We start from the raw sequence: 27942 nt of genomic DNA, 5'->3' as shown, positions 1-27942 counted from the left end.
AACATCACCAAAAAAATCCCGTTAAGAAAACGAAGAAAGACATAAAAACATTCCAACCGTTCAAGAATAACTTCGAGGTTAACATAGAAGCAATAGTTGATAGCATAGACAAGGCTAGGATTTTTGAGCATACCACCATCTGTAAGAAAAATGCAACTGTGACAGGGTACAACATATGTAGATACTTAGCAACACGTAAAAAGTATTATTTTTTGAAGAAAAACACATTATTTAATGTAGCAAAAAAATGTGAATGTTTCATGATCATTAACTCGAACGATACAAATATACATATTCTCCTTTCGAGATTTTCCATGTATTTAAACAACGCTAAATCTTATCTACAAACATACTTCACATTAAAATACATCACATATCTAAACATTATCAATAAAACTACTATAAAAATTGCATATAGAACTTCTCCTTTACTTAGCTGAACGTGTCAACCTAGTTTTTTATGTTTACAGAAAATAATAACGAGGGGGGCGTTCCCATGTGCCTAGTTGGGGTCAAAAGCCCACAGCCTGGATCGGGTTACTCGCACCGCCAGTGGGCGCAGCTGACGTGCTCGCCATCATCGTTCTCGCAACAAACCCTCTCACCAAACCCATTCCCATCATCCATCTCTCTTCTGCGATCGCAGCAAACTACGGCCATCATCATCCTTCATCATCGTTATTGACAGACAAAGCAAAGCACGCTCCTACAGTAACCGGCCAAGCTATTGCTTCCTTTACGAAAGATCGAAATCAGAGAGTGAACTCTTGGGCCGCCTTTCTACAGGTGCAGGGAATAGGGACATCCGGCAGACATTTTGATTGTCAGAAGGAAGCGGACAGTGAATAAGAAGCTCGTAAACCATCGCCAGGCAGACAGTTGTATTGCAAGAAAAGTCCCATTCTATAAGGAAGCTCCATTTTTCGCATCGTACAGATGCCGTCCTAGTATTACTCTTCGCTTCTGCCGACCTACAGACCCTTGGCTATGTCGAGTTCCAGCGCTACTAGCAGCAGAACACTCGATGGCTTTCCCCTCTTTGAGAATGGCTCCAATGACGATAATGGCGCACTGAACAGGTGGTACAGTTCCAATTACCGGCCTTCTCCAGGCCACAATTCTCAGGTGAGCGTTCGCCTCAGCGGAGAGTTCAGACATGTTGAACCTGTCTACTCGTCCTTTGTTTGCCCTCTCACCAAGCAGGTCATGGAGGATCCGGTCACTATCGAGACTGGTCAAGCCTTTGAGCGAAGTGCGATCGAGCAGTGGTTCGAGGAGTGCAAAAAGAATGGCAAAGCCCCTGCTTGCCCACTGACTGGAACAGAACTCAAGAGCACTGAACTGAAACCCAGCTATGCGCTTCGGCACACTATTGAAGAGTGGACTGCCAGGAATGAGGCTACACAGATTGACAATGCCAGGCTCTCCCTGGCATCGAACCAGTTAGAGGAAGATGTAATAGCTGCGTTAACAGACGTACAAACCCTTTGCTCCAAAAGCAAAGCCAATCAATCCAAAGCTAGAACTTCAGGTTTGATCCCCTTGATTGGTGAACGCTTAAAGGATGGTGAGGAAGTTCGCTGTGCAGCTCTTGCCACCCTGTTTGCCTTGGCTAAAGATGATGACAGCAACAAGGTACAGTACATGTAGACAGACATGCGTTTGCAGAAGTGAGAAAGCACACGTGACTATCCTGACCTGAAATAGAGGTGGTTATATAATTTGCATGTAGTAGTGTTATGCTTGATATGTTTATTACATAATTTACACGACATTAAGAGTCTACATTTCACAACTGCAGCTTTGCAGGTGAATTATCTAGATATTGCAGTTTACAAAGTCAATTTATATAAGGTCTCATCAAATTTCTTGCTACTCTCAGGTCCAGCCATGTGCTCAAGCCAAACTTCATGATGATGGATCAACTGTTTTCTGATTGTTGCTGTCCTTGCTTCTACCTTGCCAGTAATCTGACAAGATGAAGTACTTGCTGCTAGCTAGTCGAACCATGTATGTCGGACCTGGTTGGATTATTGATGCAGGGTACGATAGTTTGTTTATAGTTTGCTAGTGTCTCTTCTCTTTGACCTTTGCTGTCTGCTTCATTTCATTTCAATTCCATCGAGTTATCAAAGCACACCCATCCTTGCCATCCAAGGTTTCTCTTGAAGAAGCAGATTGCTGTTTGCGGAAGTGCTTCATTCCGGACAGGTATATTCTTGCAATAGGCATCTTGCATACTGTCGCTGGGCCACTGTTCATGGCCATCATGAAAATGTTATTATTGATCTGCTGCAGTCTACAGCTTGCGGCGGCAATTTTTAGAAGGACTGCAACCAATTGCTAGCCTGCCTGTTGATGATCGGCATCTGCAGTTTGAGGCACAAAAGTGCAGGAGTCCCACTATTGATGTTATTTCCATTAGTCTCCTCCATTCTTTGCAGCTTTTTGCTGTTGTTGCTGTTGTTGATAGGTGGGGGGTGGGGTGCACCTGCTGATTGAGTGCAGCACAATTGGTCCTGAGTTTCAAATTGATGGAAGACTTCCTTATTTTGAAGAAGTTGGAGATTCATTAGCAATGGGACATCATCAAAGGTTGGGAACCGGAGCGAAACTAGTTTAAACAAGAAGTGGGTTTTGGAAGGCCAAGCAATGTTGCTCGCCCTTCTTGCCATCATCTTAGAGAAGATATTTGACTTCACAGGATTTATCGATCTGATTACCAAATGTTGGCAAATCTTTGGGGAATTTCCACAATGGTAGATGGACTTTATATCTCATGCAAAGGCTCTTGAACACCTTCAAAGTCTTCCATGTTCAGGACAAGCTACCCATTCTTAGTAGGTTCTATCTCATCTCTTATTGCCATCAGCCACCTGCTTTGCTGCCCAGCCTTCATGTCATCCCCTTTACTCTGCTCACAACCTGTTGCTGCTGCTGGCAACATCATCTGTAAAGAAATGCTTGAACAGAGACACAGAAACTCAGGGTGTATAACAAACACAGAGTGAACAGTAGAACTAAAGATGAAGATGACTCAAAAGATGAACGAATAACTGAATCGAATCGGATGCTGAATGTACTACAATGGGCCTCAAATTCTTGTGTCTCTAGGACCTGGGGATGAGGTAAGCTGAGGAAGGAGTTGGAGAAACTGATCTTAGCTCCAAGAATGTGTTGTACTTAGCAGGATCCTGAAATGCAGCAGCAAGACTCCAATGATGTTTGAATCTAGGCTTCAGCAATGTAGGCAGCTGAAAATGCTGTATACACAGATCTGGCTGGCTGTAGGATGATGTTAGCAGTCTGGAACAATGTGAATGACTAGCAAGGTGGCCTGAGGGCAGAAAACACAGATGTAGATAGCTGAGACTTGAGTAAGGCTGGCAGGCAGCAAATGTGGATGTTGTGATGATGGGACAGCTCTTTGATGTTGAGTGGATGCTGGGTGAACTGTACTCCACAGGCTGGCGATGTCCTTCGGAAGGGGTGTGGACAGCAAGTGAAGAAAAGGGCTAATGGTTGGTGATGAGGAATAGAGATTCCATGAACATAGACTTGTGTAGAGGATTGGGGGTGTATTTGTCTTATTGTCAAAAATAAGCCAGTTATTTTTGGTAGTTTAGCATTAATAGCATTTTGGAGCTGTTTTAAGGGGACTAAATTAGGAGTTAATGCATGATAGTTAATATTCGTGCAAACCCAAAAGTTAGTAGCTCAACATCCTCTCTTAGGCCCAAAAAGAATTGTGTCCAAGACAATATGAAACCAGCCCTTCTTCTCAGATAGGGTGTTATGTGACTTGATTTAACACAATTTGCAGCAAGCAATAGAATTCACAAATCTGAAATTCGAACTTTACCAAATAATCTTGGACAGTTGACACTTGATTGGCCCCAACAATTGGCACCTCTTGAAGTACATTGAGATATGGATCGATCTCCTTCAATCTTCAATACAATGGCTGTCATAAATGGCCAATTAGGATTCAATTTGCCCCATTGATTGAGTTTTTAGTCTGGGCACAGTGGGGTCTTCAATCTCTTGCATGTGGGTCACAGTAAATGAGAATGGGCTCACCCCTTGGATCAACTGTAAACTCTTTGCCTTCAGCTTTGCTACTGTAAGTACGAGGTCTTCAATTAATGGGCATGGACTCTAGGTGGTCGAGAAACCACCCTAATTGTTGTTGTAAATTAGGATTTCAATAGCAAAAAATCATTGTTGCTCTTCACCAGAGGTTGGAATATGCTTGTCGAGTGAATGTTAGGAAATGAGAGCGAATCTTTTGAATATTAGCTTTGATGGCAATTTTGATGCGGTAACAGCTTTGAAAGGGGGATGAAACCTCACTCTAATTGTAGAGCCCTCTTTTTGTATTGCCACATTTCAGTAAGGCAGATAAGGAAACTTGTTGCCCTCTGTCCTGTTGTAGTGCGCAATTAGTTGTCGAGTGATTTTGGGTGTTCCTTGATGGCTGGTTTCCCTCTCTCAACTGCTCTCCTCTTTCTTGTTGGGCTGTGTGATCAGCTATCGCATGATTCTGGGTGTTCCTTGATGGCTGGTTCCCTCTTTGAGCCTCTAGAATTGCTACCACCCTAAGCTGCCCAATTAATGCCCTAAGCCGGAATTGACACTAGGCACCCAAAATTACATGTCTAGCATAACTTAATACAACCTTGCCAGTGTCACCCATTGCATATGCAAGGTACTCAGGCTATCACCATGACTTAATTGACTTGCACTTCACATGTGTACAACTTAATTATGCCAAAGCTAAGCATTAAAAATACACGTATGCATGACACGGTAGGTCATGTCTCCACCTTCTTCTCATTACGTGAAAGATACCATCCCAAAGCAACTAGGGCATTAGTCAATGTGTGTATGTCGATTGCCCAAGAACCTACTGAGACTATAGAGGTGATGGATATCTTCTTTTAGATAGCCTTATTCAAAGGGTGTTATAATTTTTTTTAAAATGTTGATTGCTATTAATGATAGTAAGAGGGGAGATTTAGCATCTTCCATCAACTGAATCCGTGGAAGGCAAGGTAGGGTAAAGGGGTGGAGAAGAGGGAACAATGAGGTGCATGTTGCCTTGATGATGTTCCGGGAATATGGTGATCCAAGTTGATCACTTTGTGAAGAAGTAAAAGGGAACATAGTACAAGCAGTTTTCACCCTTGGATGGGCGCTTGCATACACAAGTTTTCCCCCATCCAAAGCACCCCATTTTCACATAAACACAATACCAATGCACGAGGTATCTAAGGGGTAGTGCCAACTCATGTTCAAATAGAATGCTGTGCAAAGTGTAGTGGTGCCACTTGGACAATGCCCTCATGGGGGATTGCTCACTTGCCCAAGCACCCCTTTACAAGTATGATCACCAGACACATATGGATAATGATGCAATTGTTAGCATGTGTTATTTCATGCTGTCATCTTCTGGTTGTGAGCTCCGTCAAACTTTGATGGAGACGGAGGAGCTATGACTGTTTTCGGCCCTTATACTAGTGTGCATTACAATTTTGAGTCAGTTTTTAGTGTGTTCACACTTGCTGCCAGGTTATCCAGCTCTCAGGCGCATTATGTTTTATGTTGTTCCAGTTGGTTTCACTTGTAGAGCTGGCAACCAGCTTTTTACTGCATAAATGCAGCTGTCAGCCTCTCTATTGGAGCTGAGCATACTGGTCGGACTGCTCCAGCACATGCTCAGACATCATATCAGACAGTTTGGAGTCCTTTTTGCTATTTATAGCAGCTCCTAGTCACTGGGCAATATTCTTCTTTGCAGATTGCAGCACTCTATGTCATCCAGTGGATTCTCCTGAGGACAGCTGCAAGGAGAACAAATCATCTTGGGAACAATTGGTAATTCAATGTCTTCATCTCAGCCAGGCTAAGTGGGTAGGCTCATATGTGTCTTTTTGTTTCTATGAACAATTCTCTCTATTTGTTGCCCCTTTTGATATGTAGGAACTGGTTCTAAGTCAACAGGGAGATCCAAATTGGTACCTATATCTAAACCTCAATAGAGGAAGATCTAGAAGAAGAAAAACTCAAATAGGTATGCATGCTATTTCTCAAAGTTTAGCTTTTGTTTCTTTTGAGCACGATTTTGGTTCTAAAGGGTTTATTGAGCCAGGTAGTTTGTTCTCTCGCGTATGTCCACTCCACTTGCAACAAGAGCTCTTCTTAGGAGGCTGCCATGATGAAGAAGAAACCCTTGTACTAGTGCTCCAAAGAAGAAATGAAAAATGAAATTCCTCTTGTAACTCTCACCACATCTTTAACATTGGGCTAAAGTGTGGGAATGAAATCGGGAGCCCTGGACCTAATGCTTGATGAAGTATGGGTGGGTGTGTCTACTGCATGGTTGGTGCAAGTGTCAATTCAGGATACATCCTTTTATACTAACAAAAAAGTTGCAAAATAGCTTCACCTTTGCATACTGATCATGAGCTCTAGACTTCTTCCCCCAGCCAATAAAGTGGCTTTCATACAAATTGTAAGGCATGAGTCTCCAAGCAAGCACAACTTAAACGGATGAGAGATCCCAAAGGCAAAAATGATCTCCCTATTGATATTTAACAGGAGTAGTTATGAACAATACAAGGGGGAAAAGGCTGCTAACAGTGAGTCCTTGCTGCACTCCAGCTCATACAGAATCTTGCACACTCTTGCACCCTGTATCTATGGAATACGCTTTCTGCGTTATCCAAGACAGATCACTGCTCAGCCTTTAGCAGTTCCAAACTGTGAATCTTCAAAGCCCCTGGTCACAAACCACGATCTCAGCATTCTGGCACTGGTAGTTGCGAACACCCACCTACAAAGTCACCGTGGATTGTATATTCCTTGAAGAGGAGAAAAGTTTGCTTTAAATAGTCCCTTGAGTCAATTTGACCAGTTTCTCTCCAATCTGACCAGCCTAACTGGTCTTACTGGGGTCCACCACCATGCCATTGGCCTGTGTGTGGTCCTATTTGACAGATGACAATTTTCATATGGGTGGTGCCTACTTTTTCCTTACATGGCTAATTTCTAGCTAGTGAAAGATCCCCTTGAAATCTTTATACACCACTCTCTCATATATGTATGAATGTTGTTATCAAGTCTTCCTGTAGATTTCTGCTGCTCATCTTTACTACCTAAAGGATCTTGTAGATCTTCCTAGTAGTTGGCTGGAGTTTTTGTACCATTGTTTATAGTAGTAGCCATCTCACTTTAAGCTGGCTATCAACATCTGGTCATATCATGAGTCCATACAGTGCTTCCATGGAAACAAGAAGTATGTGCAAGTATGCATGCATGGAGCTCATGCACACGAGTGCATAGCCAGATGCGCATATAGTGGCATGCATGTACTATATATGTGCACACACATGGGGATGCTAAAAACATACTGATTTTGACATATGTTCATGGTGTTTACTAGGTACCTTAGTAATATGCATTTTTGGGGGGGGAGAGAGAGAGAGAGAGAGAGGTGTATTAACATCTACAAAAAGGCGAAATTGGTCTATGAGACAAAAATAGGTATGTTGGATTCAAAGAACTTTGTGTTTCCCAAGTAGAATAAACAAACCATAATCTAAGAGAAAACAAACAAAGAACTAAAAGACCAAAATGTGAGAGAGAGAGAGAGAGAGAGAAGAGAAGAGAGAGAGAGAGAGAGAATTTAGTACTTTGATCAGGAAGCAATTGGAAATACGGACATTGTTCGGAGTTGCTTCAAATGCCTTTCACATAAGCTGTCAAAGGAAAGGGAGGAGGCGATTCGTTTGCTGTCAGAGCTGTCCAAGTATTATCCTCTGTGTGAAAAGATAGGTGCTGTGAATGGCTCCATTCTTATGCTTGTTGGGTTGACGAGCAGCAGATCTGAAAATGTAATTGTGGTGCAAAAGGCAGACGAACTTCTGGATAATCTTGAAAATTGTGACCAGAACATCAAACAGATGGCAGAGAATGGAAGGCTGCATCCTTTGTTGAGACTTCTAGTCAACGGTCAGTTCTAACTTCTCTGATAACTTCCAAAGAGAGATGTGCTCCTTCGAATTTTGTAACCATGGTACACATGTTTATTCTGTGCTTGTTGTAGAGATTACCAACTTGTGCACTGCAAACTGGCCAAGGGCAGAGGCTGTTCTGCTTGGGTGTACAGCTGCTCATAATATTGAATGTAGCTACTTTTGAGTATAATAGTTTCGTTTTTACTCTAGTACAAGGGGATTAAATTGAATTGGACTTCAAATATGTGTTGATAACCGTCTTACTGATGCAGAGTGCAATGATTTTTTTCTGATATAAGATGCACAAACCTGAATGCCCCTAAGAAATGTGAGGTCAGGCTGCTCTTCTTGGGGGTACAGCTGCTCATACTATTGAATGTAGCTATCTTTGAGTATATTTGGTTTTTCTTATAGTACAAAGGGATCAAATTGAACTGGGTTTGAAGTATGCATTGATAACGTTAGAGTGCTAGATTCTTTTTTTCAGAGATAGGACACATGCCTTTGTTGCTTCACTCGTTTTGTCGAGCCATTCCTTGGTGGTATGAGTAGAGTATTTTGGATTGTGGCATACCCAGTCCTAGGCTCTTGTGTCACCTTGTGATGCAACTTGTTGAAGTGCCTCTGCCACATGCTTTTCGTTCTACATCCACCCTCCATGAACCATCCTTTTTCTACACCAAAAGCACTGGAGAACAAAAAGGAGATGAGCTGGGCTGAATCAACCCTTTTTCTAATAGCTCATTTATGTGACTCATAATCTCCTCCTCTTGGGCTGCATTGACTTTGTAGGGTGGCTTATTAGGTGGGCTACTTCCTGGGATAAGATCTATGCCATGATCTTCTAGCCTTTCAGGCGGTAGCTGTCCTAGAAGTGACTGAGAGAAGCAATCAGCATACATTTTCAGAAATGATATGCGATCCTTCTCTAACTTAGATATGTTTCCGGCATTCTCACTATCATCTTTATCCTTAGTAAAAACCAAGTACGTTGAAAGATGATTTTTCATTACTTTGGAAATGGCAGCTACAGATACAACAGGGATAGATTCACCTTTCAACTTTACATCTAGTATGAGTACCTTTCCCTTATGTAGAATAGTGATCTTTTTTGCACGAGAATCAATCACTGCATGCATATGGTGACACACCAAGCAATACATCACAACCCTCAAGTGGAGCAATGAAGAACTCTTCGCTGTCCATATATCCTTGTATACGCAATCAAAGCTTTCCAATGAGCGGTGTGACGGGCTTTGCATGGCCTTTACATGCCATTCCAACTTCTCCCATGGGTCCCATCTCATCCTCTCTAATGTCTAGACAGGTGGTGTGACATTAATGTGACATTTAATGTCACGTTAAGGTAAATCTAGGGGAACAAGCACGAGAATGACCGTCCGGGCTCTTGGGCGCCCGAACGGGGTTAAGGGGAGCCTAGAGAGTAAGAGAGTCCAAGAATAGTAGGACTCAAGAAAAGTTGACGGCTGGCAGAGGAAACGAGGAGAGAGGTGCCAGCACTTATCTAGGCGTGGTTGGGAGGAGAATAGACACTCGTGCTCAGGATTTTGTTCATCGTTTTCTCTCTGTGTTTCCCGAATCATCTTTCATTGGTACTTTAAAGAAAAGGTTTCCCGATTTACAGTTAGACCTTCCAAGTATCGTTTTCGAGGACGAAACCGATTCTTAAGGGGAAGGAAATGTGACATTAATGTGACATTAAAAGTGACATTTAATGTCACGTTAAGGTAAATCTAGGGGAACAAGCACGAGAATGACCGTCCGGGCTCTTGGGCGCCCGAACGGGGTTAAGGGGAGCCTAGAGAGTAAGAGAGTCCAAGAATAGTAGGACTCCAGAAAAGTTGACGGCTGGCAGAGGAAACGAGGAGAGAGGTGCCAACACTTATCTAGGCGTGGTTAGGAGGAGAATAGATACTCGTGCTCAGGATTTTGTTCATCGTTTTCTCTCTGTGTTTCCCGAATCATCTTTCAGGTGGCCATGTCAATAGAGATGAAGTTGGCTCGTGCATCATTATCAAAGAAAATCAATGCATGCTGATCCCTAATTTTTTCCCATGCTCCGCACAACTCAGTAGCATCATCATTAGGCTGATCACTAACAACATTGGGCACCAATCCCATTGATGTTTTGGGCTTCTTTTCTTTAGAATCTCCCTAATTTTCTGATTTTCCAGCTTGCTGCCTATTGGGACAGTCCCTTGCAATGTGATCCTCTTGTTCACAAATAAAACATTTATTTGTAGCCATCAATTCCCTATGTTGTGCCATTGTTTTCGAGCCCTTTTTTTGTTATTTTGGCCTCTTTTCAGGTTGATTTTCAGATCTACCCCTTTTCTCAGCCTTAAATAACTTTTTATTCGGCTTCTCTCTACTCTCTAGGAAGCCCGAATTCTTCCCACGCAGCAAAGCATTAGCTGTAGCAGTAGTCTCTATAAGCTAAGACATGCTAGACACGGTGGATTTAATGCAAAAATCCTTGATTCCTTTGGGCAGCCCACAAACATATTTTTCCATTTGCTTACGAAGGGGTACGGCGCGATAAGAAGTAATAGGCAGCAATGCATCCCAAAACTTCTCATTACATTGCTCCAAATTCTTACATTCCTTAGCATCCAGCTTGTTCCAAGCTGTCATGATGTCCACCTCAAAGGTACTTGTAACCAATTCGATGCAAACATTTGCTTGAATTGTACCCACGTTGACGATGCTCTGCCTTGCATCAAAAGAGTGGACCACCACTGTAATGCATTCCCTTTCAAGAAAGTGGTTGCCTTTCAAATCTTGGAGGACTCCATGAAGTTCCCCCTTAAATAAGCTGCATCAAATTGCTGAAAGAAAGTCAAAGCTTTCAACCTATCTTGTACACTGCTGAAGCACTCAAACTTCTCTCCTTTTCCACCTCATCATAGTCTTTTGTTGTCCCTTTGGGTGTCAAGTTGTCATATACTGGCTGCTGCAAAAAGGGTGCATTTGCTGAATTTACATCAAAACCAATACCAAACGGAGCACTTGCATGACCAACATTCATTCCTTGAGCCCCATAAGCATTCGGGGTGTAGATGTAGTACCAAACATGGTACTTTGTGCCCTAGGCATCAAGTTAATGTTGCCATACATAGGGTTTTGCATATTTCCATCCATATGCGAATACATTGGGCCTTGCACACCATGCATTGGTTGCTGCATACCATAGGGATTTGTGCCATACATTCTCGTATGCGGTCCTTGTTCAATGATAGCATGAAAAATCGTGCTTCCACCAAAATATGATGGCTGCCCCATCATAGCATGCATGCCCGGCTGTCCAAAATCCATTGGATTGGCACTTTCGTGATGACCTTGCATTTGCATCTGTGCTTCTCTCTATCTTCGTGTTTCTCTTCTGTTGCACACTCACATGGTATCATCACCTAAGTGAGAACCACAATCTCAAGATTTATTGTAGAGGAGTAAGTGTTCATTATGGATGAGCAGCCCAAATCTTCAAAACACAGATTTTTTGCATGTGTTTGTTGCATTTCCAGCCGAACAGGTGGTCCAATGCCTGTACAATCTTCCTGGCAGCCATGCAACTTCTCTAGGAGACTAGGTGGTAGCATCCAGGCATCAAGCGGCCCTTGTTTCTTGTGTGTTGCAAAAAATGCAAATTTTCTTTTGCAAGCTATTGCTTCCCAACATAGGCAACAACTTTTTGGTGGAGGCGACAGCCTCCTAGTGCAAGCGATCTCCTTTTGATGGCAGACAACAACTTTCTTTTGACAGATGATACATCTACAGTTCGTGTAGCTGATTGCCTTCTGTTCCCCTTGCTATCTCCATTCCTTTGTAGCTTTCTGGGTGATTGTGTAATCAAAGATGTCTTACCAGTTCACGAGTTTTGATGAATCAAAGGAGAAACTTCTTTCCAGATACTCTTCTGAGTGGAGACGCGACTTTTGCAATTATCATTGGGAGGAGTCCCTTGTTTGCACCCATTTCCCTTCTACTTATCTATCATAAAAGGCTCCATTTGAAGTAAAGATCTCGTCCTTCCTTGATACCCTTGGTGTAGGTGCTTGTCTTACCTTCATTACCCAAAGAACACAAACTCGATGGTTCCAACTATTCATTGTGGTTGTGTAAGATGGAGTGCATACTTGATACCTTCAATCTTTGGGCTCTTGTTTCTAATTCTATCTCCTATCCTAAGGAGGATTCAACAGATGGAACTCCTATGGGGCTCAAGTCTCGAGCCTGATTCTTTCTTTTTATGAGTTTATAGGATTTTGTCCTTATGCATATTCGCAGGTCGAAGATGGCGGTGGAAGTGTGGAAGAAGCTTGTGTCTTTGTATTAGCACAAGATGTTTATTCATAAGATTTCCCTTGAGAAGAATTTGCAAATTCTCAGTCTTGATGACTTATCCTCTATGAAGGAGCACATCATGAAGTGGAGGACATGAGGGGTGAGCTTGCCTCTCTTAGTTGGATGATATCCTTTGAAGACATGGCTATGATCCTTTTGACTTAGCTACCATCTCCTTAGCTCGATGTCTTCTACACTAGCCTTATCACTTCGAGGATCCACAAGACATGCTTATGGGAGGAGCTTTCACTGCTTGTCTTGGAGCATGACGAGCGACTCAGAGAGGTTGGGACATGTGGTTCTAGCTCCACCAAGGCATTTATTGCACGTAGAGGTGGAGGAAGGAAGAATAAGGCACATGCCAAGGATAAGAAGTAGGAGGACAAGAAGGATGAGAAGAAGGAGAAGCAGCCCAAGTGTCCACATTGTGGGAAGGACATTCATTCCGAAGAGAAGTGTTGGCAAAAGTACCCCCATTTGAAGCCAAAGAAGAAGGATTCGAAGGATATGAAGGCCACCCCCGCTAGCCGAGGAGGATATAGCTCTTACTTCTTTTGCTCGGGAGAAGCCTTGGCTCATGGACAATGGGGCGTCTTCTCACATGACCTATAGATAGGATTGGCTTCAAGACATGAGTGCTAGAGAGGGTACGGTCACCATTGGTGACAACTCTACCGTTCTTGTTCAAGGAGTAGAGACTATTTCTTTATTGCCAAACAAGGACTCTTCTTTGGTCAAAGCTCTCCACATATTGGATTTAGGTTTTAACCTATTGTCTATTCATGGCCTTACACGGCTCGGTATTTGCATGATCTTTACATAGGATGTAGTGACAGTGGAGGATGTTTCTATAGGTGGTATTCTTTGGATAGGATCCTATGAGGGTGGGCTTTACATACTTACAGCCTTAGTCGCGAGGTCTTCCCATAAGCTTGGGCTGCTTTAGCAAGCTCGTTATGGTCATCTAAACTTTGACACTCTCCAATGGGCTTCTTGGAAGAATATGGTGAAGGGACTTCTTGTTTTTCCTCCTATTCACACTTTGTGCCCTAGTTGTTTAAGAGACAAGCAACATAGGTAGACTCATCCACACGTTGCCACCAGGAGGGCCTCTACCTCGCTTGAGTTGGTTCACACCGGTCTTTTGCAGATCTATGGGTATGGCCTCCCTTGGGAAGGCCAAGTATTTGATGTTGATTATAGACAACTTCAGTTGTTATGTGTGGCCTTATTTTTTGGAGTACGAGAGCAAGGTGTACTCCTGTTTTTGCGAGTGGAAAGTATTTGTGCAGACACAAACTATTTCCAAAGCTCGTGGTGTACGAGTAAACTATGGTGGAGAGTTTACTTTTAATCTCTTTTTTGAGTTTTGTAGGAATAACGGCATTCAGGTGGAGTATACCCATTTGAACACATCTTTAGAGAATAGTGTTGTGGAGTGTGCGAATCGGACCATACTAGTGTGAGAAATGCGGGATCTAGAGCATGGCAGTGAGTTATGGTGGATGAAAGGAGAAGTGTGGACTCATGATGAAGAAGATAAAGATACTGTTTGTTACACAAGTGAATTAGGTTCCAAGATTGAGACTTGGACTCATAAACACAATCTTGTGTATGTGGACAATGACATTGACACTTCACTGAAAAGAAAAGAGTACTATCATTGCATTTAGAAAAGGAAGCAAGTACAATGCTTTATAGGAAAGTAGGAAACTGCAGTAGGCACCATTGTGCATATGGGATGGGTTAGCCTGCATATCCTTGATCCTGAAGCTCCATACAAAGAGGCTGTCAATGAGTGTGATTGCTGAATCTCAACACCCCTCCTCAATCACAACTAGAAAGGCACAAAGTGTGTAGAGGCTGTAATGAGAACCACCTGCAAAGTGTGGGCACACCACAAACATGGTAGACACCAGAGGCTGTTGCAGAAAAGGCTAAGTGTGGGCACCAAAACATGATGGACATCCAGAGGCTGTAACAGGGGCCTCACAAAGTGTACAGGGACTGTAATGCCAAGTTACATTAGGGCAAGGAAGTACAAGGCTTTTAAAACAATCTATCAGAATTATGAGAGTAGAAGGACTGATGAGTCTTGTCCTTCCGATCCTGGTGGTCTTCATCTTCATCTTCTTCTTCCTTTGCTCCATTTTCTTCTTCTTCTTTGATTGCGACTAGATAGGCCTTTTGGGATCTCTTTCTTGCGTGGCAGAACTTCTCGGTGTGTCCGGTCCTTTTGCAGAAGTCACAGAAGAGCTGATCCTTCTTGCCTTTGTACCTGTTGCCAACATATAATGCATGCTCATCTCTAGAGGTACTTGGTTGTTCCTTAGTTTTTAGCTTCTTTTCCTCTTCTAACAGTGATGCTTGGATATCAACAAGTTCAGGATTTGGCATGTTGATTAAAGTTGTTGATACATTATTATATTCAAGAGACAAACTCTTAAGTAGAACACCGATGCAAACATCTTCATCCATTTTAATGTTGATTCCTGCAAGTTGGGTTAGGAGTCCTTCCATATAATTGAGATGTGTGGCAAGTGATGTGCTGGACTTCATTTCAAGCCTGAAGAACTCAATCAGGAGACCATACTTTGATGATTTAGATTGTGCACCGAACAGGGTGTCAAGTCTTTTCCATGTATCCTTTGAGGTCTCACAGTTATCCACATGGTGGATATAATTGTCGTCTAGCTCCAGTTTGATAATGGCCTGGGCTCTGTCATCATTCTTTTGCCAAGTAGTTGCAAGGTCCGCGTCTCGAGGTTTCTTCTCTTTGCCATTTGTGATGGCCTAGAGACCCTTTTTCATCAAGATAAGCTTGATGCGGGTTTGCCAGGTGTGAAACCCGACTCCTTTGAATCGAGCATTTGGAGAGTCTTTTCCCATGTTGAGGTTGCAAGATCAGCAGCAAATCAACACCAGAATTTTGAGATTTTATCAGTAGAAGAGCAGAATGCAGTGTGTCAAGAGACACAGTTAGTGACAGTGTGAAAACACACACTGTCAGTGTTGATGTTGAGCTTGATTCTTCTTGTTTGGGATCGTTCGGTCGTTCTTCAATCTTCTCAGGTCCTTCCCCTCCTTGATTTGATGCTGGGTCAATGGATTAGAGTGACAGAGGCTTGGGTTGAGTGTCAGGAGAAATAAAAACTGAGGAAAAAAAAAGCTTGAGAAATTTTGGCTATGGTGGAATTAGGGTTTCTGAGACAGGGGCCTGGTTTTTTTCAGATTGCAGGAGCTATACTTAATCATTTTCAAAAATTTTTACATGCCTAGGAAGCTGACTTCATGGGCTATCAAAGCCCTATGAAAATTGTCAAGATCGCTGGCTGTATGAAGCACGCAGGGCACTCGATCAGATTCGGCACAATTCAGGACAGGTTTCTGCGATTTTCGTAATGCCGGGGTCAGGGCGCAGCAATGTGATCGATTTTCGTGCCAGGATGAAGCGCCTTGAGTAGAAGAACAATCCCCTAGAAGGAATCAAGAGCTGAAGTGGCCTGGTTGAGAAGTTATTGAAGCTCAAAGTGAGGTAGGTCCTGTCTGGCTATGGCAGACACAGAGCAGAGATTGAGAATTTTCACAATGTTGAGCTTCAGATGGTCAAATGTCCTAGATTGATGTGATACAGGGAAGCTTTGTGAGTTGGAGAATACTTTTCCAGAAGGAAGCTCCAAGAGATTTGACCTGTGGAGTGAGATATAAGCAACTCAATCTGATAGGGTGCTGCTGGCTATGGCTGCCATGGAAGCTTCAGTGAGAGTAGAGTTGGGAGATGAAGTCATGAGCTGACATTGAGCTAGACTGAGGTTGAGAGGAATCAAGAGAGGCTGGAGAAGCAATGCCATGCCCAACTGGGCTCTGATACCATGTGAGAAATGTGGGATCTAGAGCATGGCAGTGAGTTATGGTGGATGAAAGGAGAAGTGTGGACTCATGATGAAGAAGATAAAGACACTGTTTGTTACACAAGTGAATTAGGTTCCAAGATTGAGACTTGGACTCATAAACACAATCTTGTGTATGTGGACAATGACATTGACACTTCATTGAAAAGAAAAGAGTACTATCATTGCATTTAGAAAAGGAAGCAAGTACAATGCTTTATAGGAAAGTAGGAAACTGCAGTAGGCACCATTGTGCATATGGGATAGGTTAGCCTGCATATCCTTGATCCTGAAGCTCCATACAAAGAGGCTGTCAATGAGTGTGATTGCTGAATCTCAACACTAGGGATGACCCAATTGATGTTGGAGTATCAGGGTCTTCCTCATACCCTTTGAGGTGAGGTGGTGGCTATTGCGGTTCACATTTGCAATTGCTCCCTGGCTTTGCACTATAGGGCATGACTCCCTACGAGGCTTTCTTTGGTCGAAAGCCTTTGTGTCTCACTTTTGTATCTTTGGATGTGATGCATTTGTCCATTTGGATAAAAAGAAGAGGAAGATGAAGCTTGACTTGAAGAAGCTCATCTTTGTGGGCTATAGCACTACCACGAAGGTCTATTGACTCTATGACTTGATGACACGCAAGCTTGAGGTGCATAAGGATGTGATCTTTGACAAGGTTGCAGTCTCTGAGGATCCTATTGATGGTTTTCTTACATGGTTCTTTGTTATTGATTGACCCTCTTCCATCCTCAATTCCTCTTTTCCCTTCTAGGTTGCCTCTTAGCACCCCTCCTTTATCTTTGGCTCCTCCCCCTCTTCCTCCTGCACCCTCTACCTCGGCTTCTCTACTACCTTTGACAGATGTGACTAATTCTTCTTCGCCGAGTACTTCCATACCTTAAGCCTCCCCTCTGTAGTCTAGGGATACTTAGCTGTCAAAGGAGGAGCCTTCTTTAACTAAGAAGGATTTACCTTCCCTTGGTTGGAGGGGGGGTTCCCTTCCATAGGTAGGTGCATTACAAGTGTTGGATGCTACTTAGTCTTCTCGGTAGTAGGATGAGCCCATTTAGATTCTTCGTTGATACCGAGAGCTCATGGAGGATTCAAGTGTTTCTCACTTTCTTGCTTCTGCTACAAGTCCATGCGGACTTATAGTCCTAGTGGAATAGTTTACTCTGTGTGAACTATGCACTTATGTCACAGATTCTTTATGATAGTGAGCCTACTACAGTTGCTCTTGCATAAGATATTTGGTGTCAAGTTATGAGCTAGATTCTATTGAGCATAATTAGACTTGGGGGTTGGTTTCACATCTCCCAAAGCAGAAGGTGATAGGTGTGAAATGGGTCTATAAGACCAAGTACCTTGCCGATGGTTCCTTGACAAGCTAGGCTTGTTGCCAAGGGTTTTGCTCAAAGGGTAGGTTTGGACTATTTTGAGACTTTTTCACCTACGGCTTGAATGTCTACTATTCGGGCTATCTTAGCTCTTGCAGCCCACCACCCTTGGCGTGTTTATCAGATGGACGTAAAGTTTGCCTTCTTGAATGATGTCCTTGAGGAGGAGATTTATGTTTCATAGCCTCCTAGTTTTCTTGTGCAAAGGAAGGAGGACCATGTCTACAGTTTGCAAAAGGCCGTCTATGGCTTGAAGCAAGCTTCTAGAGCTTGGTACTAGAGGAATGATCGATTCTTTCTATAGAGTGACTTCCATCAATCAACTCATGACCCCTACCTATACTTTGAGGTTTTGGGTGATAGGCGTTTGCTCATCTTGTTTGTGGACGATCTTATCATCATAGGGAGCTATACTTAGGAGGTTGATCGTACTCAGGAGATTTTGAGACAAGAGTTTGACATGACAGATCTCGGGATCCTACACTTCTTCCTTGGATTGAACCTCTATCAGATGACTTAAGCATCTTTATTTTCTAGCATAGGTACATTACCGAGCTTCTCTTAGAGTTTGGTATGGTTGATTGTTGGCCTATCATACCCCATTGGGGCAAGCTTTTTGGCAGTAGACGGAGCTTCTTTTACAAATGGCACCCATTATAGGTGTCTTGTTGGCTTCCTTATTTGGCTTATTCACACTTGGCCGGATATTTTTTCTCCCACTCAAGAGCATTGGAGAGTGACCTTGCGTGTTCTTCGTTATTTTCAGGGGACTTGATCCTATGGTATCATGTATGGAGAGGGGCTTACCTTCCCTGTTGGAGTGATTCTAACTAGGAAGGTGATGTGGATTTGAGAGGTCCACTATTGGATAGGCTTTCTTCCTTGGATCGAGAGCTATCTTGTGGAGCAGTAAGAAGTAGCCTACTGTGGCTCTTTCTTCTATAGAGGCAAAGTATTGTGCAGTGTGTTCTATAGCTATGGAGGCGGTTTGGCTTTGCCACATGTTGGCGGAGATTGGCTTTCTCTAGTGTGGATCTACGGAGTTGCGTGTGGACAATTAGAGTGCTCTAGCTCTAGCGAAGGACTGTGTTTCATACTTGCACAAAGCACATAGAGATTTTGTATCACTATGTTTGGGAGCGAATCGTGGATTTTGAGTTAGTGGTGGCCTATTGCCCCACGATGGACAATGCAGCAGATCTCTTCACGAGGCCTTTGCCCAAGGCTTCTATGCTTCATCACATGAGGTTGTTGGGTCTTTAGACACTCCCAGGATCTGAGAGGAGGTGTTAGCTTGCCTATGCTAGCCATGTCAGTTTGTCATCCCCTAGTAGTGAGCTCCTGTTAGAGTCTGGCTGAGACATAGGAGCTCCAACAGTTTAGGTGCATTTTCTTCAGTTGTCGCCTTTTTGTGTTCATTGCTAGGCTAGTTTCTACTTTCCACAGTTTGCCTATACTTGTCGGACATTGTCATTGTGATTTGGGATTTTTCCGGGGCCACCTCTAGTTTTCTTGGCATTTTTCGGATAGTGACCAAGAGTTAACAATGGTCGACCAGATTTTGGTGTTGTTGGCTATTTATAGCCTAGCCCCTCACTTGGCAAACACCCACTCTTCAGTCTTCAATCTTCCATTTCCATGTGCACACTCTGACACCCCGTGTTTGGTGTAGCTAGTGTCATCGGCTAGATCTAGCGTCCTGACTAACGCCTTGCTGCTAAGGGTATGTTGGAAAATTAGAATGTTACTAAATAAAATATTTGTAGGGTGTTTGTATGTAACCTTTACACTAAATGCTTGGTGTTTCTATATCTTGGCCAAAAAAAGGGAGGTATTTGAAACTAGGATGCTACTCAATATAAGGCTTGTAGGTTGCTCGTATGTAACCTTAGATTAGGCACTTAATGGAGTGCCTTTCTAGACTTTTGGGTGCTACTCTAGATTTTCATCTGCTTGCCTACTATCATCCTTTGCCTATATAATGGTAAGCCCTTCTTTGGCACCCAAGGCATTGCACATTTTACTATCATTCTTTGCCCACAAAATGGTAAGTTCTCCTTTGGCACCTGACACATTGTGCAGCGAATCACACTGTCCATCCTCATCTTGGTGGTACACAGGGTAACTCTTGTACATCCTAGTTCATGATTTCCATTGTTATACTTTGCTATGTTGTCTTGTTGACTAATTAATGGTCGTGTTCTTGTAATGTTGCAACTTGCTACCACTCCCTCTCTCTTCCTCTCCTTTGAGCCCACCACACTTCAAGAGTACATACAGGCAGCCCCATCCCTGGGATGTGTGGCTGGTGCCTAGGCTCTCAGGCATAGAGTTCAGTTCATTTCTCTCTCTTTAGGGCACCTTCCCCCCTCCTCTTCCAGCATGCATCCTTAGGATCAACAAGATATTTGATCCTTTGGATCAAGAGGTATATCATGTTTTCTAGATGCTTCAGGCATACTTGGTGATCCGTGGTTTCCCAATGTTTTGTTTGAAGTGCTTCTTTCCAAACTTTCGCTACTTTATTGCTTTGGGAAAAGCCTCACATTAGTGGAAAATTCATTATTGAGGCTGTTGTGGATGTTCTTAAGATCATATTCTATTGTAGTGTGTTGCTTTATTCAGGTACTGAGGAAGAACGATTGGAGATGACAAGATATCTTGCTGATATTGTTTTAAGCAAAGAAAGTAAGGCATTTGTAGCAGAAAGGGCAGGGAAGGCATTGGTAAAAATGCTTGATTATCAGAGTTTGGCTGGTAAGGAAGCAGCTTTAAAGTGCTTAGCTCAGCTTTCTTCCCTGAAGGAGAATGGAGTAATTTTAGTAAAAGCTGGGATCCTTCCTCTGGTTATCAGAGACCTCTTTTCCATTGGTTCTGTGAACCAGTTGCCTGTAAGGATGAAGGAAGTTTCAGCTACTGTTCTTGCAAACATAGTAAGTTCTGGTGTGGATATTCAATCCTTGACAGCAGATTCAAGTGAAATTAGTCTGACCTCAGAAGAAGCTATCCACAATCTGCTGCATCTGGTTAGCAATACTGGTCCTTCAATTGTAGCCAAGCTACTTCAAGTGCTGGTTGGACTTGCCTCATCAGCTGGTGTCGTCGATAATTTAGTACAATATATATTAAGTGCAGGTGCAACCAGCAGTCTCATACAGTTTCTGGAAGCACCATCAGAAATTCGTTTAAACACTGTGAAACTGCTCTATCTCATTTCACCCCACATGGGACAGGTTCTGGCAGATGGGCTGCGTGGGACTACAGGTCAGATGGGAGTTCTTGTCAAGCTTCTTGCAGCTAATGGTGTCAGAGAAGAGCAAGCAGCTGCAGCTGGTCTATTGGCCAATCTTCCCAAGGACAATGCTCCTCTCAGTTATGCATTGCTCAAGGAAGATGCCTTAGACATTGTTATCAAGCGTGTCATTGAGCTACATCAAGGTTCTGTGCCAGTTGGAGGAGGTCGTTTTGTTGGTGATTTCAAAGCTGGTTTGGTGGCGGTACTATCCCGATTCACATATGTTTTGGAGGATCCAGCCATTATATCGCTTGTAAGAGAGAATGACTTGACATCCTTGTTCACAGAGCTCCTTAAATCAGGTGAAAGGGATGAGATTAAAATTCATTGTGCTTTGGCCCTAGAAAATTTGTCAAAATGTTCAAGGCAGCTTTCTGATATTCCAGAGACAAACAAGTCGAAGGGTCTTTGTCAGTGCTTATCATTTTCACCCAAACATGTAATAAAAATATGTGCCGCACATGGTGGTGTATGTTCTGCAAGAGATACATTTTGTCTCATTGAAGCAGATGCAGTGATTCCTCTGGCTAGCAACCTTGATCATAAGAATCTCAGAGTTGTAGAGGCATCATTAGGTGCCCTCTCCACACTGCTTCAGGGGACCAATGATGATGATAAAGTGCTTCAGGTGCTGAATAAAGTAGGTGCAATCCAGGCTATCATGGAAATTATGAAGGATCATAAAACTGATGTGCTTTGGCTCCAGTCAGTTTGTGTGGTAGAAAAAATGCTTGGATGTCGTGACGTTGCACATTTCCTCTCTCTTGATCCCAATATGCATACAGGATTGGTGGAAGCCTTCAGAAATGGAAATGTTAATATAAAACAAGCAGCGGAGAGAGCCTTGAAGTTGCTCAACAAAATACCAACTTTCTCAGCATACGCAAGATGAAAACTTGTACATTCTGTTAGGCAGCAGAAGGAAATCTCCTGTATTGTATCTCTGTCCAAAATTTCTGAGACGGCATTAAGCTGTAGCAGAAGACCCTCCCTACACCCTTTCTTCTGTTTCTTTTCTTCTTACCCCTAGTCCCTTTTGTCATTTCTAATTATTTGTATTTTTGGAGTTCATGAATAACAGCATACGCTCTGGAAAATTTGAATCTGTCTATTGTTTGATTCTGTTTGACCGGATTCCTCTTCATGTTCATTGGGTGTTTAATTGGCTCGTCAAACCAGTATATCCCACTTTCATAGAGATGCATGTGCTCCAGTCTACGCATGTGAAACCAGATATCCTGCACCCTTGCTATTTGCTCACGTCACAGACTTGGGTGCATGCACTTTCAACCTGGGCTTGCATGAAGAATGTGGAGTTTTGAGGTGCAGAGAGGGCATGCCTTCAGCAAAATTTGATGCTTCCTAGTTATTTCTATTCGTTGGATTCCCACATATGCATCATTGGTTATTTTTACCTTATATTCGAATTTGACTGTAAACCAACACACCTCTTCAATGGGATTTGAACATGACAACCATCTCTTTTCCCCCCTTGCCAAAGATACTAACAAGAGGTGATACTCAACACTGACTATAGCATATACAATGGTAGTGATGTGTGACTAGAACTATTCAGGTATTTTTCTCTTAAGATGTTTTTTTCCCCTTTGGCTAGTATTTGTTCCATTTTAGGGTTGTATATTAGATTTCATTTTCGTTTGCCAATATATTTGATAGAAGAGTTGTGAACTTTACCTTTCCCATCCCATTAATTGTACTCTTACTTTTCCCTCTTACCATTGTTTCCCACAATTCTTATATCAGAGTGTCACTCCAACCCCCTTTGCAATCTTCTTTCAATAAGTGCTAACAATATCAAGTTGCAAGCAACATCAGCCAAACTTTGACTCTTGCATAGGTGTGTATTGTTGATTTGTAAGCAATGTCTATAGCATGTCTTTTGGAAATTTGTACTTTTTTATGTTTTAGGATGCACAATCAGTTTTCAAAAGTTTTTGCAACCCCTCTAGTATAACTGGGCTCTCGATTTTTTCTTCATTTTTCTCATTGCAAAGACAAACTACTACACAAGGACATATCTATGGTCTTCGGCTATCAACAAACTTGATCTTATGCTTGTTGATAGAATCTTTGGTATATTTTGCATCATTTGTTACTTTGTATTACATGCATATGGCAAGTGTTCATGTGTTAAAAATATGTGTACTATTGTGATTTGGGAAACTTTGTATGTTGTACCTTAAGGGACATGAGATGTTGAACAAGTGCAATAATCCCAACTAGTAATTTAAGGTTCTCTCTTTTTGTGCATAGAGACAAGTAAATGACTTGTTAATAAAGCTAGATAGAGCTTGTGAGGGCCTTAGAAATGGATGGTTTTGTTTGCAGTGCAATTGGTGGCTTGGTTTTGAGGTCAGGTGAGGAGGGGGACAAGCCATATCTATTGTTGTGGTTTATAAAGCTTTAGTAGTAGTAGTAGACATGGTTGGTGGGCTAGAGGCAATAGAGATGGAGTTTGCACAACTTATGAAGTTGCAAAGGAGGCTGTAGGTAGTGATAGCCATCTCTTTGAAGATAGGAAGGGTAGCTATACTTTTTAATCGGATAATGAGAGATGAAAGAAAGAGTGTATGCAAGAGAACATATGTGATAATGAAAGGTAATCATACACATACAATCCCTAACCCTTGTAGTGCATGAGCATCCAAACCCTCATCAAACTTATTAAGGCATTCATTATGATGTACACACTGGATCATGATGGGCTGTCCTCCCATTTGGGGAATGCATTGATCAAAGTCTTTGGTTTGGTAGCCAGTCATGAATAACACATAGTTACTAAACCAACCCTTCTTGAAGAAGAGTAAATTAAAGACAAGTACATACTAAGGACCAATTTTGCCTCATTGGATGAGATTTATTGCTCAACCTTTCTTAAAGAAGAGTATATGAAAGACAAGTAGAAGAGTAGATTAAAGACAAGTACATATTAAGGACCAATTTTGCCTCATTGGATGAGATTTATTGCTCCACCTTTGGAGTCAAATACTACTTGACCGCACAACTTGGAAGATGCAAAACTGATAAGTTCATCAAACCATCATGAGCTGCTAAGCAAAACTACCCACTCAATTCACTTTTTGTCCATGCAACATGTAATTCATGCCATATATTTTGTCCATAAAAAATTACGTGCGCATAGTGAAAGGAAAATGAAAGAGAGGTGAGAGTACTTATCCCAAAAGCCTTTCCCCACAATTGAATTTCCAAAAGTTTTAAAGAAAAAGGAATGATTTGTTTTAATTTTAAAAATAAAAGACGAAAGGATGTAGGCCAATGCAAATAGTAGAAAGAGGTGTTCTCTTGCCAAAATACAAGAGAGGTAAATGATCTCTATACTAGCGCACATAACATAACTATGTGGAAGGGTCACGTTACAAGGCCCTTTTTTTTCAACAAAAAGCATGATGCTTCTTCCCTATATAAGTGATAAAAATCATGACAACCATCCCTTGTTTCTCCTTGCCAAAGATACCAACAAGAGGTGGTACTCAACATTGACTATAGCATATACAATGGTAGTGATGTGTAACTAAAACTATTTAGGTATTTTTCTCTCAAGATGTTTTTTCCCCTTTGGCTAGTATTTGTTCCATTTTAGGGTTGTATATTAGATTTCATTTTCGTTTGCCAATATCTTTGATAGAAGAGTTGTGAAATTTGCCTTTCCCATCCCATTAATTGTACTCTTATTTTTCCCTCTTACCATCATCCCACAATTCTTATATTAAAGTGTCACTCCAACCCCCTTTTCAATCTTCTTCCAAACAAGTGCTAACAATATCAAATTATTGCAAGCAACATCCACCAGACTTTTAACTCTTGCATAGGTGTGTACGATTGGTTTGTAAGCAATGTCTATAGCATATTTTTTGGAAATTTGTACTTTTTTACGTTTTGGGATGCACAATCAGTTTTCAAAAGTTACTGCAACCCCTCTAGTACAATTGGGTTTGTGTTTTTTCTTCTTTTCTTCTCATTGCAAAGACAAACTACTACACAATGACATATGTATGGTCTTTGACTATCAACAAACTTGATCTTATGCTTGTTGATAGAATCTTCGATATATTCTGCATCATTTGTTACTCTGTATTACATGCATATGGCAAGTGTTCATGTGTTAGAAATATGTGTACTACTTTGGTGATTTGGGAAACTTTGTAAGTTGTATCTTAAGGCATTTGCTTTAACATTTGGGATACCAAGACATCTAGGAACAATCATGTATTCAATATGCTATCACCTCAAGGCTAGCTAGATGGGACCCTTTCATTGCTATTGTCTTGTATAATGCAACATATACTAGTTTCCGAAAATGTTACAACTTAAGTAAAGCTTGAAAGTCATAACTTGCACTATCTTTAGGGATAAAACCTAAACCTAATTAACTCTAATTTGTATAGTTGGCAATAATGAGATAAAAGGTATACATGATTATATGATGGTCATTAAAGTATCAAGGAGCTAGGGTTGGATTAGAAACTCAAGTTTTCAATACTAATATAACTTATATGTAAAAATTACATAATTGGAAAGGGGATTCCAACACACTTCATTTGATTGTGAATATGACCATGTTCAAGAAGTGATGACATGGCAATATGCATGGCAACTTGTGGATCAAATATTTAATGATAAATTTGTACCATTTATCTACTAAAATTTAGTTACTTAATTAAGAAGCTAATTTAAAAGTGTGAAAAAAATGCTTTCTATATTCTCGAATAAATACCCATACCAAACTAATTGGCACATGCTAGATCTATGAACATAGTTCTATTGAGTGAAACTTATTAACATTTTGGCTTTTTATTGTTGTGTTTTAGTTTTTTATGCAAGAAAATATTGTGATTTAGTTTTTTATGTAAGAACGTGTTGTGATTTAGTTCTAACAAAGCTAGACATGTGAAAAATTGGAAACATGCTTGTCCATAATATGATCATTGCTCATGTAACTAATTTATGGTTGTTTAGGATGTTGTAGGGCTATATGGATACAATCGTGGTTGTTCTAGCATACTTGAGGCTCATTTTGACTATCTCAAGCTATCATTTTTGTTGTTCTCAATTGGGGGAGGTTAGGACAACCATCATGAAGACTCTTTCATACTTGTGAAGGAGATTTGTTGTTAGTAAACCGGTGTAAGTTGTGGCATCAAATCTAGGTTGCACACTATTAGTTATGCTAATTTAGAGTGTTGTACTTTTGAGATTGCATTTCAAGGCTATGGTCCTAATAAAAAACCATATATGCAAATTCATCTTCCATATACACACAAGATTTTCATGACCAATACAAGAACTCTTGTAGAAGCTTAAATATAAAAAATTGCATGTATCTAGCATGTTCTCATGCTCCCAATGTTGAATATATCCAAATTCTATCTCTTATATATGATGTTAATGGAATAAAACTTAAAGACATACTATAATAGGCCATAGGATTTTGGGCTAATGTGTTTTGGTATCTAGGTGAAAATTGTGGAGTTGTGTAGGAATACTCTTTAACTCTACATGTTTTATGCTCACTATTTCTTTTTCAATTGTAAATTCGATCTATAGTTTGAAGTTCTACTATTTTTTAATCAATTTAAGGCTAATTCCATTGGCTCCATTGTTAGTATCAACTTTTTGAAGGAAGTGGACTTGAGTTGTCTATGTGTCTACTAGAAGAATTCAACATGTCAAATAGGGAAGAGAAGGTAGACTAGCTTGAGTTACCTTGAGAGTCATCCATGAATAGAAGTGAAGGGTCGCTTGCATCTAAGCAACAAAAAGAGAATATGGCAAACCTATGATAGGTACTACTACTGGAGATGATGATGTCATATTTGAGGCTTGTAAGGATGATATTTTGTGTATGCTTTGAAGACTTTTTCAAATATGAAAGGTTTCATGATACCTTCAAGGCTTCACACAAGCTTCTAGAGTTCACAGGAGGGCATCAAGTATGCAAATTGTTTCTTAGAGTCTTTATTTAGGTAGCTTCCTCTTGAGAGGTCAAAGGATCATGTTTTTTATCTTCTACTGAGTTGTTTACCCTTGAGTAAACCCCCATATCAAGTGAGTGCGACCCAATAAGAAGAGATGATGAGTCAAATGAATGAAATTTTTCAAAAAGACTTGTTGTAAAAGCAAGCTATTGACCCCTAGTCATTCTCTAATGGGCAAGTGAAACCCATCAATTTGAAAGGTGTGAGCATCCTTGTCGATACTATAAGCATAAAACCTAAACATACACTTATCACTTCAAACTAATGTCTTAACTTCTCCCTCATTATCCATGGAAAAATTTGCCTACTTCTTCAAGTCTCTTACCATTTCTTGAATTCCAATAAAATAAATGTGTCCATCCTCCTTAGTACATACTAATAGATGCCACAAAGCAAATGAAGAGGATGGAAGCATGAGTGCCTGCACTTGAGCATTTTCCTTTTGTTTCCTAGAAGAGTTTCCAAAAACAAGTGCTTCCCTTTGTCTCTATTCCCAAATCTACTTTTTCTCTCTCTAGGACTAAGTTTAAAAAACAAGGCCTAAATTTTCTCTCTATTCTCAAAATCTAGTTTCTCTCTAAGATAGATTTTCAATAACAGTTCATTTTTTAAAATAAAGAAAGAGAGTTTTTGGAAAAGAAATCTTAAGGTGGACTAAATTAGTTTTAAGTCAATAAACTAGGGATAAAATTTGAACAACAATTCACCATGCCATCATACCATTATGCAATCATATGCCCTAACAACCTTTCAAACACAACAGAATATTGCGCTAAAATTTATAAGCGAACTATTCCTTTCACAACCACAAGCTTTCTTGCAATCAAAGACATCATTTATTTAAAATAAAGCATGATATGAATCAACACAACTTCTATTATCATTCATTTATAAGAGTGCAACCCAAACCCCCCCCCCCCCCCCCCCCCCCCCCCAAAACTTTTTCATACATGGCCT

At 41.3% G+C, this 27942-nt stretch overlaps 1 protein-coding gene across 1 annotated transcript; it reads left to right on the top strand.

Annotated features, from left to right (window-relative positions):
• The first annotated feature begins 521 nt into the window (after positions 1-521).
• Positions 522-22071, top strand: LOC148039187 (U-box domain-containing protein 44-like). Its single transcript, XM_087675089.1, has 3 exons — positions 522-1635; positions 7704-8013; positions 20299-22071. Exons 1-3 carry the CDS (start codon positions 988-990, stop codon positions 21858-21860), a joined length of 2520 nt encoding a protein of 839 aa, XP_087531215.1. The 5' UTR covers positions 522-987; the 3' UTR covers positions 21861-22071.
• The last annotated feature ends 5871 nt before the right edge of the window (positions 22072-27942 follow it).

This window comes from Lygodium microphyllum, chromosome 3 (genome assembly GCF_053477565.2).
Source record: "Lygodium microphyllum isolate KBCC chromosome 3, Lygodium_microphyllum_v1.1.10, whole genome shotgun sequence".
NCBI classification, from domain to species: domain Eukaryota; kingdom Viridiplantae; phylum Streptophyta; class Polypodiopsida; order Schizaeales; family Lygodiaceae; genus Lygodium; species Lygodium microphyllum.
Note: the sequence above shows the minus strand (reverse complement) of the source record. Positions and strands in the feature narration are given on the sequence as shown.

What these genes read in the sequence shown, in the direction of transcription:
- LOC148039187 (XM_087675089.1), top strand. Translation starts at nt 988, where the DNA reads ATGTCGAGTTCCAGCGCTACTAGCAGCAGAACACTCGATGGCTTTCCC. An exon ending in AAGATGATGACAGCAACAAG is followed by an intron (nt 1,636 to 7,703) that starts GTACAGTACATG and finishes TACTTTGATCAG; the next exon opens with GAAGCAATTGGAAATACGGA. An exon ending in GTTGAGACTTCTAGTCAACG is followed by an intron (nt 8,014 to 20,298) that starts GTCAGTTCTAAC and finishes TGCTTTATTCAG; the next exon opens with GTACTGAGGAAGAACGATTG.